This window comes from Conger conger, chromosome 2 (genome assembly GCF_963514075.1).
Source record: "Conger conger chromosome 2, fConCon1.1, whole genome shotgun sequence".
Classification (NCBI taxonomy): domain Eukaryota; kingdom Metazoa; phylum Chordata; class Actinopteri; order Anguilliformes; family Congridae; genus Conger; species Conger conger.
Window position 1 is genome coordinate 72,635,414 of NC_083761.1, and position 19,028 is coordinate 72,654,441.

Consider the following 19,028-nt stretch of genomic DNA (forward strand, 5'->3'; position numbering starts at 1 on the left):
ATTTAAGAAAAAAATGTTGGAAAGGACAAAAGCAGCCAAGTGATAATACAAGTTTGGCAAAATGCTTTAAAACCTCATCAGACAGGAGTTTTATGGGGGCAGAATCAAGCAAATGTATAAATCAGCATTTACTCTTGTGTTTCCATACTCTTATTTAAGCAGAGTACCCCTGCACATATATTTCACAGTGAGGTTATCCGTCTGCTACAAGCACAGCTCATAGCTACGATGATCATTATATACTTTTTAAATGTTGTAAATCCCTTTAAAAATAGTTTTAACCTACTATTTACCTACGGAGGCAAAGATCTGACGCTTCATGATTCTGTGCACTATGTACTTGCCTCAAAGCACAGTAGATATGTCCGTTTAAACACTATTAGCACTGAAAGCCAGCCATCAGTTTTCACAAATAAACTGATAAACTTTTACAAGGTGATCTCCTGAAGCCATATCATATGTACCACATAAAACCACACGGGAGGGCGATTTTTAAATCTGCCCAAAATCTAAAAAACGAAACAAAAAATCAAACAATAAACAAAAGAGTTACCCAATAATAAATTGGTCACCTTTGGAATTTAAACCTCACAACACTCCCTGTACCATAAAATGCCTCAGATTCCAGGCAGGTTAAAGGTATTGGCCACGCGGACGGTAAGCACTACCACTGGAGTCCCACAGGTGAACGCAGGGGTAGTGTTGAGAGGATAAGGAACTTTGGCCACAGCGCATCATCCTTTATCAGAATCAATGCGACACACCCATAACACTCGCTAAGAAACACTGAGAATCGCACACAACAGCTGTAGTCCCCAGCTTCACACAAGTTTGCTGAAGCAAAGTGTATGACGCCCCGCCCCATCAACAGTTTTGGGGGGCGGGGCGGTGGGGTTTACAGGGAGTTTGCCAAAAATATAGACGAAATGAAAGGTACGCCTGGACCCATGTGATACTCGTTGAAAGCACAGGGCTCGCGAGCTCTTCTAGGCAGTGCCGTTTCCCGGCTCCACAGTGACGCAGCGAAGGCACTTGGGAAGGGGAGGCGCCCCCCGGAGGCGAGGTCCGAGCGCTGCAGGCTCTTCACCCACCGGCGCGGGGGAAGGCGGCCAGCCCTGGAATGCGTTCACCTCTTAAGGCAAGAAAATGCGAAAAGCCGCGGCCACGGACCGACCCCATCACCCGCCTGTCTCTCACACGGAGTCCGTTCTCCGGGCCTCCTGGACGGGCCAGCGCTGGGCTGGGCTGGGGGGAGGCAGGGCTGGGCTGGGGGGAGGCAGGGCTGGGTTGGGGGGAGGCAGAGTTTGTACAGAGAGAGGTGGGGCTTGTGCAAGGGGAGGCAGGGTTTCTGTTAGAGCAGTCTGGGCTGGTCTGTGGGGAGGCGGGGCTTGTGCAAGGAGAGGCGGGTTTTGAACTGGAGGAGGCGGGTTTTGTAAGGGGAGAGGCTTGGTTTCTGTTGGGGCAGGCTGGGTTTGTGTGGGGGGAGGCACGGTTTCTGTTGGGGCAGGCTGGATTTCTGTTGGGACAGGTTGGGTTTGTGTGGTGGCAGGCATGGTTTGTGTGGGGGGATGCTGGGATTGTGTTGGGACAGGCTGGGTTTGTGTGGGGGCAGGCACGGTTTCTGTGGATGAAGGCTGGGATTGTGTTGGGACAGGCTGGGTTTGTGTGGGGGCAGGAACGGTTTCTGTAGATGAAGGCTGGGATTGTGTTGGGACAGGTTGGGTTAGTGTGGGGGCAGGTTGGGTTTGTGTGGGGGCAGGCTGGGTTAGTGTGAGGGCAGGCTGGGTTAGTGTGGGGGCAGGCTGGGTGAGTGTGGGGGCTGGCATGGCTTCTGTCGGGGTCCCTCTGCAGTGGTAGTAAGGCAGGAAGAGGCGCTCGTGTGCGCAGGTATGCATGGCCCTGTAGGTGTGCTGCAGCAGGTGGGGGAAGCGGGAGGTGAAGTAGGACACAAACTCATCGGGGATGGAGCCCAGCGTCTCCTGCACGTCTGCGGGCAGCTCCCGGTAGTGGTGCTTCTGTTGGGAGAAACAAGATGGAGGATGGGGAAGGTGTATCAGTGCACCGCTCAACACCGTCTTCTCAAAGAGCAGAACCAAGCACATGCATGGAGGTCGCGTGTAAACCCCAATGGGGAAGAAGTATGCAACTCACAGCCCATTCCACATCTCTTATAACACAGTCCACTACACACTACAGCCACACTACAGTCACACTACAGTCTCACTACACACTACAGCCACACTACACACTACAGTCTCACTACACACTACAGTCACACTACACACTACAGTCACACTACACACTACAGCCACACTACAGTCTCACTACACACTACACTCGCAGTGCAGTCACACTACACACTACAGTCTCACTACACACTACAGCCACACTACACACTACAGTCACACTACACACTACAGCCACACTACACACTACAGCCACACTACAGTCTCACTACACACTACAGTCACACTACAGTCTCACAACACACTACACTCGCAGTGCAGTCACACTACACACTACAGTCGCACTACAGTCATACGACACAGTACAGTCACACTACACACTACAGTCTCACTACACACTACAGTCACACTAGTCTCACTACAGTCTCACTACACACTACAGTCGCACTACAGTCACACTACACACTACAGTCACACTACAGTCTCACTACACACTACAGTCACACTACACACTACAGTCACACTACAGTCTCACTACACACTACACTCGCAGTACAGTCACACTACACACTAGTCGCACTACAGTCATACTACAGTCGCACTACAGTCACACTACACACTACAGTCACACTACACACTACAGCCACACTACTGTCACACTACACACTACAGTCACACTACACACTACAGTCACACTACACACTACAGCCACACTACAGTCACACTACACACTACAGTCACACTACACACTACAGTCACACTACAGTCGCACTGCAGTCGCACTGCAGTCACACTGCAGTCACACTACAGTCACACTGCAGTCACACTACAGTCACACTACACACTAGTCACACTACAGTCACACTACACACTACAGTCACACTACACACTACAGTCTCACCACACACTACAGTCACACTACACACTACAGTCACACTACACACTACAGTCTCACCACACACTACAGTCGCACTACAGTCTCACTACACACTACAGTCATCTCATGAAACCTGCCTTATTCCTCATGGCTCGGAGCAGATCCCGGACTGATCCGCCTTTATATGAACGAAACTTGCGCAGATCTACCGGGAACAAAACATCATTGAAAGTCATTAACAAACAGAAAATACTTCAAATTACACGTCTATCAAAAATGCAGAATCACCACAATCACATTGAAGAATTTTACCTAAAAACTGTTTTGCAGTAGTCTGTGGTGTTAGGACAGCATAGTACGCATTAACGACAGCAGCGCTTACCGGTCTGTAAGGGGACAGTGATGTGCTCCCTCCAGTCACCCTGCACCACTGCCCGCCCCCCTCGCTCTAGCTGCCGGATGATTGGTCCGTCCAGCGGCTCCTTCTCTATCCTGTCACTCACGTCCTGCAGGAAGCACACAAAAACACAAATGAGTCAGACATACACTCACTGAGCACAACACACAAATGAGGCATACACTCACTGAGCACAACACACAAATGAGACATACACTCACTGAGCACAACACACAAATGAGACATACACTCACTGCGCACAACACACAAATGAGACATACACTCACTGAGAACTTTATTAGGCATCTATTAGACTTATTTTTTAGACTTCAGCTGTTGTAGCCAATCTACTTAAGAGATTTGATGCATTCTGTGTTCAGAGATGCTCAGTGAGTGTACATGCAGCACTGTGTATCCACCAGAGAGAGAGAGAGATAAGATGGAGATAGACAGAGAAAGAGACAGACAGACAGAGAGAGAGAGACAGAGATAGAGACAGAGAGAGAGACAGACAGAGAGAGACTGGGAGAGAGATAAGAGATGGAGAGAGAGAGAGAGAGAGAGAGAGAGAGAGAGAGAGAGAGAGAGAGAGAGACAGAGACCTGGAAGAACTGCAGTTGCTTCTCCAGGCTCCAGAAGAAGGGATGTTTGAGCACGCTCTCAGCAGATGGTCTCTTCTGGGGCTCCATGCTCAGCATCTGCAGTATGAGATCAGTGGCCACGATGCCTTCTGCACAGACCAGAGCCAACGGACCAGCGTTAGTCACCACCAAGACGCCACTTCTCACTCCGTAATCCCAACCAAGTCAAATGGAAAGAACTCAGAACTGCAGTTTAGCCGACTAAATATGCTCGCTTTTACTATACATTCTCAAATGGCTGGGTGATAAACCGTATGGAAAGTTATCTAATGTTTTTTAAGCCAATAACAATTGGCGTATTGGTTTTTTTCTTTGGTCATACCTGATGCAGTAGTAAACCAATTCAGTGGCCACATTAAAATACCTCCGGGACAAAACATCACCTCAAATATCTAATGGGTGTTGATAAGGCAGCCAATCAGCCCTGAGGCCTTGCCAAAAATGGTTGGCATTTATATATAGTGCCTTTATCCAAAGCGCTGTACAATTGATGCTTCTCATTCACCCATTCATACACACACTCACACACCAACAGCGATTGGCTGCCATGCAAGGCACCGACCAGCTTATCAGGAGCATTTGGGGGTTAGGTGTCTTGCTCAGGGACACTTCGACACAGCCTGGGCGGGGGATCGAACCGGCAACCCTCCAACTGCCAGACGACTGCTCTTACTGCCTGAGCTAATGTCGCCCCACAAAAACACATCACATGATCAGATTGGCGGTTTTATCAACACCCAATGAAGTCTTTTTTTTTTCTTTTCTTTTTTTTAAAGCATTTCACATGGTCTCAGAAGTTTGGCATTTGTTACCACATCCGGAATGATTCAAGAAAAAAAAAAAAAAACCAGACCTGAAAACCTAATACAATGATTATTATTACAAAAAAACAACAATAACAACAAAAACCAAGAACATTCCATAGCTGTGTGTATGGTTTATGGCCCAGCATGCACCACATTCCCATCCAGGGTGTCACAGTCAGAACGCTGGGAAGTGTGATAAAGAGAGGGTCTGACCGTGTCGGTCTGTCTGAAGCCGCTCCAGGCTGCAGGCTCCCAGGAGGATGTTGGCTTGCCGCTGCAGGGCCTTGCCATAGGGGTGGCAGCCGTGTGAGACCACGTAGTAAAACACACAGCCCGCGGAGAAGATGTCCACTGTACAGGTCTGCACAAGCACAGCGGCCGTTCAGGTCAATGCACAGTATCTCACGGACCCTGCTCTGCTGAGCTCACAAACATGAGCTGAAGAACACAGTCTGGCAAACCAGAAGACATCCTATCCTAGGTGAACTGCGTTGTCAGAATAAACAAGATTTTGAGGAATTCCCAGAATGCAGAATTTTTTCGGACATGGGACTAATGGGTTCTTGAAGGAAAACAACATCATGATATTTCCTTGTAACCTATTGGTCAGCTGATAACAACACAGATATCTGTATCAAGGGAAAAATCATAATTAACTAATTGAAATGTTATTGAATAAAGCCACATTCATGGATATAATTTGTTTAATAACCTCACACAGATTGTGCTACTAACCCCATTTCACCGAGCTCACAGTCCCATGTGTTATGACTCGAAACAGGTTTTGCACGTTTCGCAAGAGACGCCTGGTCTGGCAGAGTGTGACTGCACTGCACACTTTAGGTGTGTACAACTTCCTCCCAACTGTAAACAGGAACTATCAATGCGAGGGAAATCTCTATCCTTTGTCAAAGGTAGAGAGAAAAATATTTTTCCACCGGGATTGGCAGGCCAGAACGGACATATATAGTTTTGTTAATCTCGTTACAGTCTCAGTCAGACATTTGAGAGACTTCATCATTTCTCAAAGATGAATGACACAGATCTTTCTGATTTCTTCCTCTATTACCTCAGTGTTATGTACATGAGTCAAACCCAAAACAATTATGTGAAACAAAAAAAAAAAAAAAAAAAAAAAAAGATTTTGGAATTCCATTGGAATTGGCTGTGTTCCCTCTGACGTAACAAAACAGAGGTGCAAAGTGTTGAGAAACACGTTTGTCAGTTGAAAATACGTCAATTTTGTGAAGCGATACTTGCTGAAGGCATAGTGCGGGGAAGGACCGACCGGTGAAACAGGCAACCGCACAATGGCAGCCGCAGCAGTGGTTCACTGACATTTCTACTCATGGGCTCACCTGGCCAATCACAGATTCAGAGCGTTTTCAGCCTAACACTGCTCATTTGCAGCTTGTTTGTCAGATTATTGTTGGTAGGCCATTGTTGGACCACCGCCCAATTCTCTTATTAATAGCCGACTGTAAATGCATTTCTAAGGAAACAGATACCAATCCTTACTATTTTTTATGTCTCCAGTCAGGGTGTGTGTGTTATGTGCTGTAAACATACTCACTAGGGTGTGGCCCTAGTGTCTGTGTGTATGGCGTGTGTGTGTGGCGTGTGTGTGTGTGTGTGTGTGTGTGTTCTGTGTGTGGGTTTGTGTGTGTGTGTGTTCTGTGTGTGGGTTTGTGTGTGTGTGTGTGTGTGTGTGTGTGTGTGTGTGTTATGTGTGTGGGGTGCGTGTGGGTGGGGTGTGTGTGTGTGTGTGTGTGTGTGTTGCGTGTGTGTGTTGCGTGTGTTGGGTGTGTGTGGTGTGTGTGTCGCGTGTGTGTGTGTATGTGGCATGAGTAACGCGCTGTGAACACACTCACCGGGTTGTCCTTGCAGTCTTCGCTCAGGACCTCGGGAGCGATCCAGCCCTCAGTGCCCGGCACGCCCGACCTCCTGCTGAAGCTGTGCCGGCCCACGGCCAGCTTCTTACACAGGCCGAAGTCTGAGATCATGGCCCGCACGCGGCCGTGTGCGCTGGGCATGGACACCAGGATGTTGTGTGGCTTCAGATCCCGGTGCACTGCAGGGGCCACACACAACACTTCACCACCAGAAAGAGGAACCGTGCGCTATTTCCGACCTTAACCTAGGAATTTGTATTTGTCTCACTACTGTAGTTCCTGAAATTGTAGATGCCTTGTCATGGTAGTTACAAACTAATCAGGCTTATCTACCTATCTACCTTGTGTACTCGGCCTTGCAACCAATCATATGTGAATTGTACCTTATCTGGCGCGTTCGGTTGTTTGTTCTAGGACCCTGATATGCACCATTTTGTACGTCGCTTTGGATAAAATCTAATGAACTGCACTCAATTAATCGTCATTCATTACCTGGCCATTTTTCTATCGCACATTAACACCTAACATTGAACCATGTTATGCAAGATAAATAAATACATAATTACTATGTGCTTGGGGTACATGCGAGTATTGTGAACTTGAAAGGCCTGTAGCGTAGTGGTTAAGGTACATGACCCGCAAGGTCGGTGGTTCGACCCCCTGGTGTAGCCACAATAAGATCCGCACAGCCGTTGGGCCCTTGAGCAAGGCCCTTAACCCTGCATTGCTCCAGGGGAGGATTGTCTCCTACTTAGTATAATCAACTGAACGTTGCCCTGGATAAGAGCGTCTGCCAAATGCCATTAATGTAATGTAATGAAAGGCAGTTGGAAAATGTTACAAAACTTGTAGAACTACAAACAGAGTTTGGGATCATTGGCACTGGTATAAATCTGATTGATGGATGGTAAAATGTATCTTTGGGGACTGTTTTACTGGAAGTGAGAGGCAGAGTGGAGGTTGGACTTCGGACCAGAAGAGGGCGACAGTTTACTTATACACTACAATACCCATTGTCAATATCCATTGTGTGCCTCCCAACAACCATTCCATACAAACATTGGGTTTCTACGTAACGGCGTGTTGTGACGCGCTGGTTGCTGCAGTCCCCTCCCGGCAGCGGTGCCCCCGTTGCTCACCGATGCTCAGCGAGTGCAGGTGTGCCAGCCCAGACATGGTCTGCTGCAGCAGCTCCACCGGTCCCAGGCCGTGACGCTGGAAGCCCGGCTGCTCCACGTACTGCCAGAGAAACACAGAGCGCACAGTCACCTCGCCTGTCAATCACAGCCGCTGGCGTCAGCCAAGCCCCGTCACGAGGAACCGCAGTCCCGCGACGCAGGAGAGTACGCAGTGTGCGCGTCTGTGTGCTTTGTGGTCGAAGACAAACATGTCAATCACACAGAAAACTAAAAGGGAAAAATCAAACTGTACAAATGTATGTGGCATAATCCACTGTAGGGTGTAAAAAGGCATTGTGATGCATCTTACGGTGACAATTCAACTGCATTTATTTTGAATGTTACAAGTGATTATAATTGCTTAAAATTATCATTTCAATAAGAAACTTACGCGGTATATTCCATTAATACTAAGTACATCAATTTCATGAGTCACACTTGCGTATTCAGCATATTTGTAAAATAATTTTGTAATGAAATGGATTGAATATCAACAAACTAATCGAATCACGGTGAAATGAGAGATTCCATGATGCACCGAATTCAAAATATTTCTAAAGAATCGCAATCGAATCTAATCACAGTGAGGTGGGGAGATTTACACCCCGACTCCACTGTAAATACAGAATCGCTTCAATCTGTGACCAGAGCAGGACGGGTACAGAGCAGGACTGGTACAGAGCAGGACTGGTACAGAGCAGGACTGGTACAGAGCAGGACTGGTACAGAGCAGGACGGGTACAGAGCAGGACTGGTACAGAGCAGGACTGGTACAGAGCAGGACTGGTACAGAGCAGGACTGGTACAGAGCAGGACTGGTACAGAGCAGGACGGGTACAGAGCAGGACGGGTCCAGAGCAGGACGGGTACAGAGCAGGACTGGTACAGAGCAGGACGGGTACAGAGCAGGACTGGTACAGAGCAGGACTGGTACAGAGCAGGACGGGTACAGAGCAGGACGGGTACAGAGCAGGACGGGTACAGAGCAGGACGGGTACAGAGCAGGACGTGTACAGAGCAGGACGTGTACAGAGCAGGACGGGTACAGAGCAGGACGGGTACAGAGCAGGACGGGTACAGAGCAGGACGGGTACAGAGCAGGACGGGTACAGACAGGTCCAGAGCAGGTCTGGTACAGAGCAGGACGGGTACAGAGCAGGACGGGTACAGAGCAGGATGGGTACAGAGCAGGACTGGTACAGCGGGGTACAGAGCAGGACGGGTACAGACAGGTCCAGAGCAGGACTCGTACAGAGCAGGACGGGTACAGACCGGTCCAGAGCAGGACTGGTACAGAGCAGGACGGGTACAGACAGGTCCAGAGCAGGACTGGTACAGAGGGGTACAGAGCAGGACGGGTACAGACGGGTCCAGGGCAGGACGGGTCCAGGGTTGGCCGTGCGGGGGGTCTCACAGACACGGCGTACACGGCGGGGGGTCTCACAGACACGGCGGGGGGTCTCACAGACACGGCGGGGGGTCTCACAGACACGGCGGGGGGTCTCACAGACACACCGTACACGGTGGGGGGTCTCACAGACACACCGTACACGGCGGGGGGTCTCACAGACACGGCGGGGGGTCTCACAGACACGCCGTACACGGTGGGGGGTCTCACAGACACGGCGGGGGGTCTCACAGACACACTGTACACGGTGGGGGGTCTCACAGACACGGCGTACACGGTGGGGGGTCTCACAGACACACCGTACACGGTGGGGGGTCTCACAGACACGGCGGGGGGTCTCACAGACACGGCGTACACGGCGGGGGGTCTCACAGACACGGGGGGGGTCTCACAGACACGGCGAGCCTCACCTCCCGCAGCGTGGCGGCGCACAGCTCGATGGCGATGTACTGGAACTGCCGGTCGCGCTCGGTGCAGAAGTAGCGGATGACGTTGGGGTGCTCGTCCGACTCGCGCAGCAGCTGAACCTCGCGGTCGGCGAAGCTGAAGCATTCCGGGAGGATCCTCTTCACCGCCACGGGGCGGCTGTCAAACTGACCCCTGCGTCACAGAGGGAAGACGGGTGATTGGCCGAAATCTAATCCGAGAGAGCTCACTGGCTCAGAGCAGGTCATCACACCACGTTGCAGAGGTAAATGGGAATTACTCCACTCTGACGTTTTTCTTGGTTCGCTCCACAGTGTGGAAACGTACCTGTACACAATGGTTCCCTCAGCACCATGTCCCAGCACGTTTTTCGGACTGAAGGAGATGTTTCCGACTCGGACAATACTGGACTCCTCATCTCCTGAACACAGAGAAAGCGGGATCAGACACGAGTGACGCATTTATTCACAACAAATGACCTGCTTTCAAATGAATTTGGTAAGAAACGCCCTGTGCTTGCAGCAGAACGGTCATTTCTGATATACTTTTCACTGCGAATGTGGCAGGCAAAGAATATTTGTAAATGCTACGTCTTAAGAGGTTTCATAAAAATCTGTACAAATAACAGTAACAAAAATCACAAACTCTGGGACAAAAGTCCATCTAGTGGAGAGATAGAGTGGTGCATGCCATAGTGTGGCTGACTCTCTCAACTCTTATATCAATCCCCCATGTCACCAGACCAACTGACAAACAGACAGAGACGCTTCTATATAGCTCTCCTCGCATACTCAAAAAGCACTTTACAGTGATGAGGGGGAACTTGCCTTAAACCCCAACCAATGTGTAGCACCCACCTCGGTGAAGCATGGCAGCCATTTTGTGCCAGAACGCTCACAAAAATACACAAGGAGGGCGGGTAAAAAAAAAAAAGGAGGAATCTCTCTCGCCCATGCAAAAGGTGCAGCCTGTAGCCTAGTGGCTAAGGTGCTTGACACATTGCACCAGGGGAATTGGCCCCTGTGTAGTCCAGCTAAGTAAGTGAACAAATAATGAAAAGGGAGTTCAGGGCAGGATACCTGCGTCGTCCTGCTCGGGGCCGGAGGGCCCCAGCTCGTGCACGGACAGGTCGGAGTGGTTGGAGGCCCGGGGGGTGAGGCTGGGGCTGCTGTTGTTGGAGCTCTCGGCTCGCGCCCGCACCACGTCCAGGAAGTCGGCCGGGTCCAGCGGGAGGTCGGAGGGAGGCTGGAACACCAGCTGCTGCCTCTGGAGCAGGTCCAGCTTTTCCTCCATCTGCCTCTGGAACTGCTGGTGCTGGAGCTGCTGCTGCTTGTGCACGCTCTGCAGGGGGCGCACCACACACCACACACAGCCATTTTACACAAGCACACACAGCCATTTTACACAAGCACACAGCCATTTTACACAAGCACACACAGCCATTTTACACAACCACACACAGCCATTTTACACAAGCACACACAGCCATTTTACACAACCACACACAGCCATTTTACACAAGCACAACACAGTCATTCAAATGAAGGGTTTAGTCATTCCATCCCAACATGGTGGACAAGGCTCAGAGCAGTATAGGGCGGGGATCATCCAAATCCAGCCCTGGTTTTCTTTTCTCCCGGATAATTGACTAAACAATTAGCACTGCTGATTGGCCAGACTGTCTTCACACCCGACTCCCAGGTAAAGGGAGACAGGAAAAGCAGCCGTTCTGAGTCTATAGAGCTCTTTCTGAAGTGGGCCGTGTACAATTCTGCCACCTGGTGGACGATCTTTGCACTGCAGCAGCAAGCCTGATACTTCGCTCGGTGTGAACCACAGTAGTACATTACATTACATTACATTACATTATTGGCATTCAGTTGATTAGACTAAGCAGGAGACAATCCTCCCCTGGAGCAATGCAGGGTTAAGGGCTTTGCTCAATGGCCCAATGGCTGTGGGGATCTTATTGTGGCTACACCGGGATTAGAACCACCGACCTTACGTGTCCCAGTCATTTACTGTAACCACTACGCTACAAGCCGCCCCAGCAGTAGAAACAGAGGAGGTGCTCACCTTGGGATACGTGATGACAAAAGCCACCCATCCAGCCAAGAGGAAGGTGCAGAAGATGATGGTGGCCATGTCCTTCAGCATGGAGTCCACGGGGTCCTCCACGCGCACCGGCCGGGCAGGCGTCTCTTGCACAGATGTGACCGGCGGCCGTGCGGGCTTGTCCTCCATATCACTGTCATTCAGCTTCTGCTGTACACAAGAGTGTGTGTGTGTGTGTGTGTGTGTGTGCACGGACAGATACAGATACACGGACACAGATGTTCACCAGTTTGTATTTCTTGATTTCTTGACAATGATGAGGAATGGGAGGACACATTCCTGCCATTGCAGGAAATGTAACAATGATTCACAGTCCAACCCAATGTCAGAAGTTCAATTTTATCATGAAAAAACATAGAAGGCAAGACGCAGCCAAAGCTGCACATTTTGATCGCTGGAATGGGACATACAAACACGCTGCTCACCTCTTCGAGGGTCTTCTCTGCGCTGGGGGGGATGACGTTGCCCTGCTGACGGGGTATGCGCTCTGGAAACCGCTCCAGGAATTTGTTGTGGGCGTTCGGGGGCGTCTCATGGTGCCCTGCAGGGGGGAACAAATGAAGGAGAGCATGTGACCATCGTCATGGAAATCGCTACAACACTACCAACCCTGTTTTACAGTTCCTGCATGCAACACCCCGTCAGAAAACGACGGTCTAACAGAAGACTGCAGCAGTCCACTGCCTTTCGTCAAGGGTAGCGGTAACCAACCCTGTTCCTGAAGATCTACCTTCCTGCATGTGTTCATTTCCATCCCATAATTGGCATACTGGAATCTACTAATTAGCAGCTCAGCAAGCTCTCTAGCTGTTGAATGTTGTGCGCTTTCTTAGGGTTGGAGTGAAGACTTACAGGATGGTAGAACTCCAGAAACAAGTATGGGCAGCCCTGCTCTAACTGTTGAATGTTGTGTGCTTTCTTAGGGTTGGAGCGAAGACCTACGGGACAGTAGATCTCCAGGAGCAGTTGGTTAGCACGGCTCAAGGGGAACAGGGCGAAGAAGAAAAGCAGAAGAAAAGCGTGGTGAGCACTTGTAGGTACCGATGAGGAGCAGGTAGTTCCTCATGAAGTTGATGCGGTTGCGCTCCTTCAGGGCACGGGAGAACTTGACGTCAGTGCTGGGGGTGATGACACACTCCTCGTCCTCCCCCCCGGTGAACTCTCGGCTGCTGGGGCCCTCCAGCAGGGGGAAGGCGCTGCCCCGGGGCTGCAGATCACAACGTCAGACCGAAAACCTGAAACAACCTGCCTGCTTTCTTCTGGACCGTAGAGAGGCTGGTGCGTGTGACTCAGACAGGGACATTACACATACTGGTTTATCCCCTATAAGAGCTTTAATCATGGGCTCAGTAAGTCGAGGAATCAGGAACTAATACCTTCAAAGATGCTAAAATCTTTATGAAACAAGCAGGCCACACCCACACACCCACACGCCCACACATAAACACACACACACACACACGAGAGCACACATGCACGCAGACACAGCATTCAGGGTTTGATACTAGAGTTGTGCTTGAAGCCAGAATTAGCATGACTGAGCATGATTCATTCTAACACACAAATCCGAGAAGACGGGCAATTTTAAACATCTCTCACCACAACCGTGACGCCATCGTGTACCAGGGACGGTGAGGCATACAGACTGGTGGAGTACTTTCCCACATACAGGGTAGACCTGAGGAAAAACAACGGAACAATCATTGTTTTATGGCCAAATGCAGAAGTGAGCCGCAGTATCATTCACAATCATATCAAAGCAGAAGACACCTAAAGAGATATCTAAAAACCTCCAATAAATTCAGGACAAGATGTATAAAGAAATTACTATACCATGACCCTCCCTAAGAGACAATGAGACAAGATCAATGGTCTCCATACCTGGTCCTGGAGAGCTACAGAGCCTGCTGGTTTTAACTCTGCACTTAATTAATCAATTCAAGCAGATGATTCACCTCCCCTGGTTAACCTGGGTCTCAACAGGTTGCTGATTTTATGGTGAAAACAAAAACCAGCAGAACCTGTAGCTCTCCAGGACCAGGGTTGGAGACCACTGTTGTAACCACTGCTACAAAATGTAGCTGAAAATGGCATACATGCAATTAATCTGCACAAATGAAGATTGCCATTCAGTGCAGACATTCAAAATGGCTCCCGCCTTAGCATTAATATTAGCACCTGCCTACGCGAAACAGTCTCAAAGAACTCGAGGACAACCCCTAGAGAGAACACACCGTTAAACAGCTTCGAGAAGAAGCTTCGCGAGAAGCCCAAACAGCGTTTTTGAAGGCGAAACGGACGGAGGACAGCGCGTTCCTTACATCAGCTTGTTCTTGGGCTTCTCCTTGGGGAAGGGGTACTTCCACTGGGTGATGCGGCCCACCTCCCCGGACATGAAGGTGAGGTAACGCAGCGTCTCCACGGCGATGTTGGTGTGCGGGACCTTGCGCAGGCCGTCCCTCTGCCAGATGTACATGGCCACCACGGGCGAGTCGTAGTTCTGCATCCACTGCACGTCCCCCGACTCCGTGTCCACCGTCACCACCAGCCCGTCCCCGTTGGACACAAAGTGGGCCATCTCTGCGGGACAGACAGGCAGGGAGACAACCGCGCGTGGTTCTTTAAGATGTGAACCGACGACCGTTAACGCTTACTTCTCTTAAAATAATGTTTTTGAATCATAAAATTTAATTTCTTCTAATCTAAGCGATGAAGTCTCAGGTATGAGGTATGTCGATGCATTTCTGTTTACTGCTGGATGTATTGCTCGTTTTGTGGTTTCTGTGATGTTTTTGATTAATTTTGTCTGTTGGCCTCGGTCTGGATTTTACGAATTTTAAAAAGTAAAAAAATATTAGAACCAACAAAAGATACCATGTATGGTACATAAGCAAGGCTAGACTAGAGCCAACCAAATATATACATTCATATGAAATGGTACAAAGAACAAAAGTGCCACTCATATGAAGCACCAAGAGTGCCAAGAGCTCCCCCTTGTGGACAAGCTTCAGCCTGCTCAGGGTGAGTGAGTGAGTTACAAGCCAGGTCCATGAGGATCTAGAAATAATTCTGTGTAGTCAGGAATGGCACAAAGAGTGACTGTTTTGAGAAGGTAACAGTAGAGTAACGCATTGTGGAAACGGTGTCTCAGCCTGTACCACTTAATGCTGGAGCTTAATGCAGTTCTGGGGGAAAACGAAGTAACCGGACACACCGGGGCGAACCCTGGGAAAGGTGCCCGGGCCTTGTAAGAGAATGTTGAAAGAACGGTCCCCAAACCCAGAATATTTAGGGAAGGGACCAGACCGGCTACGCCAGCGAGCGGGACCCGAGCGGTCCGTCGGCCTGCGAACGGGCGCAGTGAAACGGGCGCAGTGAATATTGGTGAGGCGCGTGACGTACTGTATTTGCTGTCGTCGTCATCGGGCAGGGTGGAGGCGTAGTCTGAGTAGGTGGCGTTCCAGCGCAGCTCCCTGTTCTTGATGTCGTACATGGTGATGGTGTACTCTGAACAACAACAACAACAACAACAACAACAACCTCGTCATTCCCGCAGGTCCTCAGACCCTCAACCCGTCAGCCAAAGCCCCGCATATTTAACCGGTTTCAAAAGGTGAATTCACAGCACTTTCTTGTGATTTATTTTTATTTAATACCGGTTCCCATTCTCTAATAAGATTGTATTTGACGAACATGAAATGCATTTCCGTGCGTTCTCCTTCATGTGGAAAAGGACACGGCTGAACAGACGGTTAAATGCGTCGCGCAACGTTAAAGCGACCCGTTAGGTTACACCCGCTCCCCTCTGGGGAGTAGGGAGCGTTGCGTTTCCCATTCTCCCCGCAGCGCCATTGAGAATGTGGGAAGCGGGCGCAACGTGAGCCGCGCGGCGGCCACGGGAAACCAGGACAGCGGTGCCGATAGCCCTTCTTTACACCGCGGCCACAATGGGGGAAGCTCGCGCGGTGGGAACTCTCTCTGCGGGACGAGAGCCAGCGCCTCTCGGGTTACCGAGCGTCCTGAATGTGCACAGCGCAGCCCCCGGGGGGTGGGGTGGGGGGTGTCTGTGGGGGGCGTACCTGTGCGGCCCAGGTACAGCAGGGAGGACGAGGGGCACAGCGTTTCGGCGAAGGACGACGTTAAGGTCTGCTGCTTCTCCCCGGTCATCAGGTCCACCACGTACCACAGGTCCTGCTTCTTACCTGAGTAAGGTCACACACAGCACACACTCACTCACTCACTCACCGTGGGACTGTGTCACCACCCAGCTCCGTGGCAAGACTAATGCGCCATTACATTACCGAATTAATCTCAAAGCCCTCCATTTCATCATTTCAATTCATTTCATCATTTTGAAGTTGCAATTATGGAGTATTATGTGGAGGGATAAAAGTATCAACTGTACTCAAATAAGGCAACACCAGAGACGTCCAAGTCATTCGCTGCATTTCAGGAATTAGTGTAATTAAGACTCGCAGGGTACCACAATAGTCGATGACAAACACAGTAGCATACATTGCAGGTTTCAAACGGGGGAAAAAAGGTCAAACAGACCCCACCCAGCAGACACTGATACTCATTATGCTACTCTCCGTTCTAAATGGCCTTGTTGTTACTGAGATTACGATGCAGGTCAATGTAACACACATTGCTTTGGAGAAAAGCATCGACTAATTTAATAAATAAACAAAATGTAATTAGACCGACAGATGCGTTTTATCAGTCGGACTGGGGATAAATCGAAGCAATACACTACAGGAATTTGGCAGATGCTCTTATCCAGGCCGACGTACAACAAAATGCATAACCATAACCAGGGAAGTACTGGCCTCCCAGTGGAAGTCCATCCCAACCTGGTTCACTAATGCGGAGTGGCATCTGTACTCACTGGCTTGGGAACGTTGTTCAGAGAAGACAATGCGATGTATAAAACTGATAAAAGGTTCCCTACTTATATGGAGAATAACGTGAGTGAACAGAGACAACAGGGCATCGGTCCCTCACCTGTACACAGGGTCGATCAAAACAAACGACATGTAGGATGAGGTGAACGCAGCTTGCGGCCGAACTTGAATGACACAAAGCCTTACTTTCAAGGCTCGGCTCACCATCACCCTTCCAGTTCAAGGATGCAATAAACATTCCGTAATGTCACATTGACACAAGGAGATTTTTAAGAAATTAATTACGAAGAACAGCCCTACCCGAACCCTACCCAAACCACACCCAAAGCCATTTTAAACCCATTGTAAGTATGAACCACTGAAACAACCGGATCTCCCTGCTTTCCTCATCAGAGCCTTTCCCCCACACCCCCATTTCTGCCTGCACCTGCAAAATTTATGACCATTTCCTCCCTGCACCCGCAAAGACACCGTTCCATTCCCACCTCAAACACACTGTTCCATTCCCACCTCAAACACACTGTTCCCACCTGTTCCTGCAAAGATACTGGGTGTTCTCAAACACTAGCAATGTCTCTTTTTGAGTGGCAGCCAAAGGGGCATGGGATCTCCCGTAACCCAGGCTTCGCCGTCATCATGGTTTCAGCTCGCGAGGCCTAGACAGCGTCGGGGAGGACAGGGGGGGCGGGGGGGGGGGGGGGGGGGACACGTGGGTCTCAGCAGGCCTTACCCATGTAGAGGATCCCGTCCGAACTGCGGCAGGGTGACGCCTGGACCAGCTCGGGGATGGTGAAGGGTAGTTTCTGTAGCGAGATGGAGACCACATGAGCAGCTCATTCTCCAACACACACTCCCTTCATGTGGCTTTCTGACTGGGGTCAAACCAAAGGCTGTTTCCATAGACAACCTGCAGCGCTGCGTTAAGACCGACACCACTCCCACTCACACTACTTCATATGCAGACTCCCGTATGCAGTCATCAGCATTTTTAGCTGCGTACTACGCAGCTCGATGTTTACAGAAGAAAATTACACTGCTCAATATATAACGGACATATGCAAACTTTCTGCTAAACAAGTACAGTCTGAATAGCATTTCATCCCAACCTTAGAAACAAGAGAGTGCTCAAGTCTGGACCTTATGTGCCACCACTCCATGTGGAGAAAACAAACATCCTTTTTCTGAAATTTCCTTCAAAATGACTTTTGAATTAATTTCCATCTACGCTCTCCTGACACTGATCGGCCACTTATACAGCCTCTGCTATAGGCCGCCTGCTTGTGTGTGTGTGCGTGTGTGTGTATGCGTGTGTGTGTATGCGTGTGTGTGTATGCGTGTGTGTGTATGCGTGTGTGTGTATGCGTGTGTGTGTATGCGTGTGTCTGTGTGTGTGAGGTTCAGGACTGAGGGAGAGGCCTCACCGTCAGCCCTTCGCTGTTCTTCCCTCCCAGGGAGTAGAGGCTGCCGTCGTTTGGGTCTGGCAGGAAGGCGGGCCTGCGAAACACAGCAGGACAGAGCAGAGTGAGCGAACGTGAGCGTCTCACTGCATTCCCCCAGCGTCCTCTAACCAGCTCCTCACAGAGAAAACACGTTTGAGGTGACGGGAGAGTCACGTGGAGGGGACAGAAGGGTTAAAGTAAGGCACGAGAAGCAGGGAAAGGGCCTGAGCACTGAGGCAGAGACTCTCTCAGAGAGGAGCGGGGCAAGGACACTCACTCTGCCATATGGGTGGGAACCTGGAGCACGGGATCTGAGGACAGAGAAGGAGAAGATCAATACTTAATTGGCCATTTCTTTTTGATTTAGGAAACCTTTTACACGCGCGCACGCGCGCACACACACGCACACACACGCACGCACACACACGCACACGCACGCACACGCACGCACACGCACGCACACACACACACGCACACACACGCACACACGCACACACGCACACACGCACACACGCACGCAAGCAAACGTGTACACACACACACACACACATACACACCATTATGCAATATGCTGGAAGGCGAGTGGTGCTGTATTGTTTGTAAACAGGCTACATCTTTGAGGAGACCTCATTAGAAGTGTGCGTACTCTGGGCCTTCACAGGATATCCTTTGGGTTGCGGATTGTGCGTGCACTGCAGATTTCTTTTATATCAGTGTGCAGGCACTCGCGATCTACAAAACGCAGTGCAGAAGCGCTGA

The 19,028-nt window shown here is 50.1% G+C and overlaps 1 protein-coding gene across 1 annotated transcript in view; it reads right to left on the reverse strand.

Moving 5' to 3' along the window:
- Positions 1 to 986: 986 nt before the first annotated feature.
- LOC133121311 (serine/threonine-protein kinase/endoribonuclease IRE1-like) overlaps positions 987 to 19,028 on the reverse strand; it is a 29,081-nt gene continuing 11,039 nt past the window's right edge. The window contains exons 4-24 of the mRNA XM_061230513.1: positions 18,547 to 18,580; positions 18,252 to 18,324; positions 17,561 to 17,633; positions 16,006 to 16,128; positions 15,329 to 15,433; positions 14,248 to 14,506; positions 13,526 to 13,604; positions 12,968 to 13,133; positions 12,352 to 12,467; positions 11,888 to 12,076; positions 10,891 to 11,152; positions 10,139 to 10,232; positions 9,796 to 9,985; positions 7,939 to 8,038; positions 6,779 to 6,978; positions 5,121 to 5,268; positions 4,063 to 4,190; positions 3,446 to 3,569; positions 3,201 to 3,268; positions 1,680 to 2,015; positions 987 to 1,130 (exon numbers count right to left, since the gene is read on the reverse strand). Of these exons, the coding sequence (XP_061086497.1) occupies positions 987 to 1,130; positions 1,680 to 2,015; positions 3,201 to 3,268; positions 3,446 to 3,569; positions 4,063 to 4,190; positions 5,121 to 5,268; positions 6,779 to 6,978; positions 7,939 to 8,038; positions 9,796 to 9,985; positions 10,139 to 10,232; positions 10,891 to 11,152; positions 11,888 to 12,076; positions 12,352 to 12,467; positions 12,968 to 13,133; positions 13,526 to 13,604; positions 14,248 to 14,506; positions 15,329 to 15,433; positions 16,006 to 16,128; positions 17,561 to 17,633; positions 18,252 to 18,324; positions 18,547 to 18,580 (3,011 nt within the window). The remainder of the gene's footprint in view (positions 1,131 to 1,679; positions 2,016 to 3,200; positions 3,269 to 3,445; positions 3,570 to 4,062; positions 4,191 to 5,120; positions 5,269 to 6,778; positions 6,979 to 7,938; positions 8,039 to 9,795; positions 9,986 to 10,138; positions 10,233 to 10,890; positions 11,153 to 11,887; positions 12,077 to 12,351; positions 12,468 to 12,967; positions 13,134 to 13,525; positions 13,605 to 14,247; positions 14,507 to 15,328; positions 15,434 to 16,005; positions 16,129 to 17,560; positions 17,634 to 18,251; positions 18,325 to 18,546; positions 18,581 to 19,028) is intronic.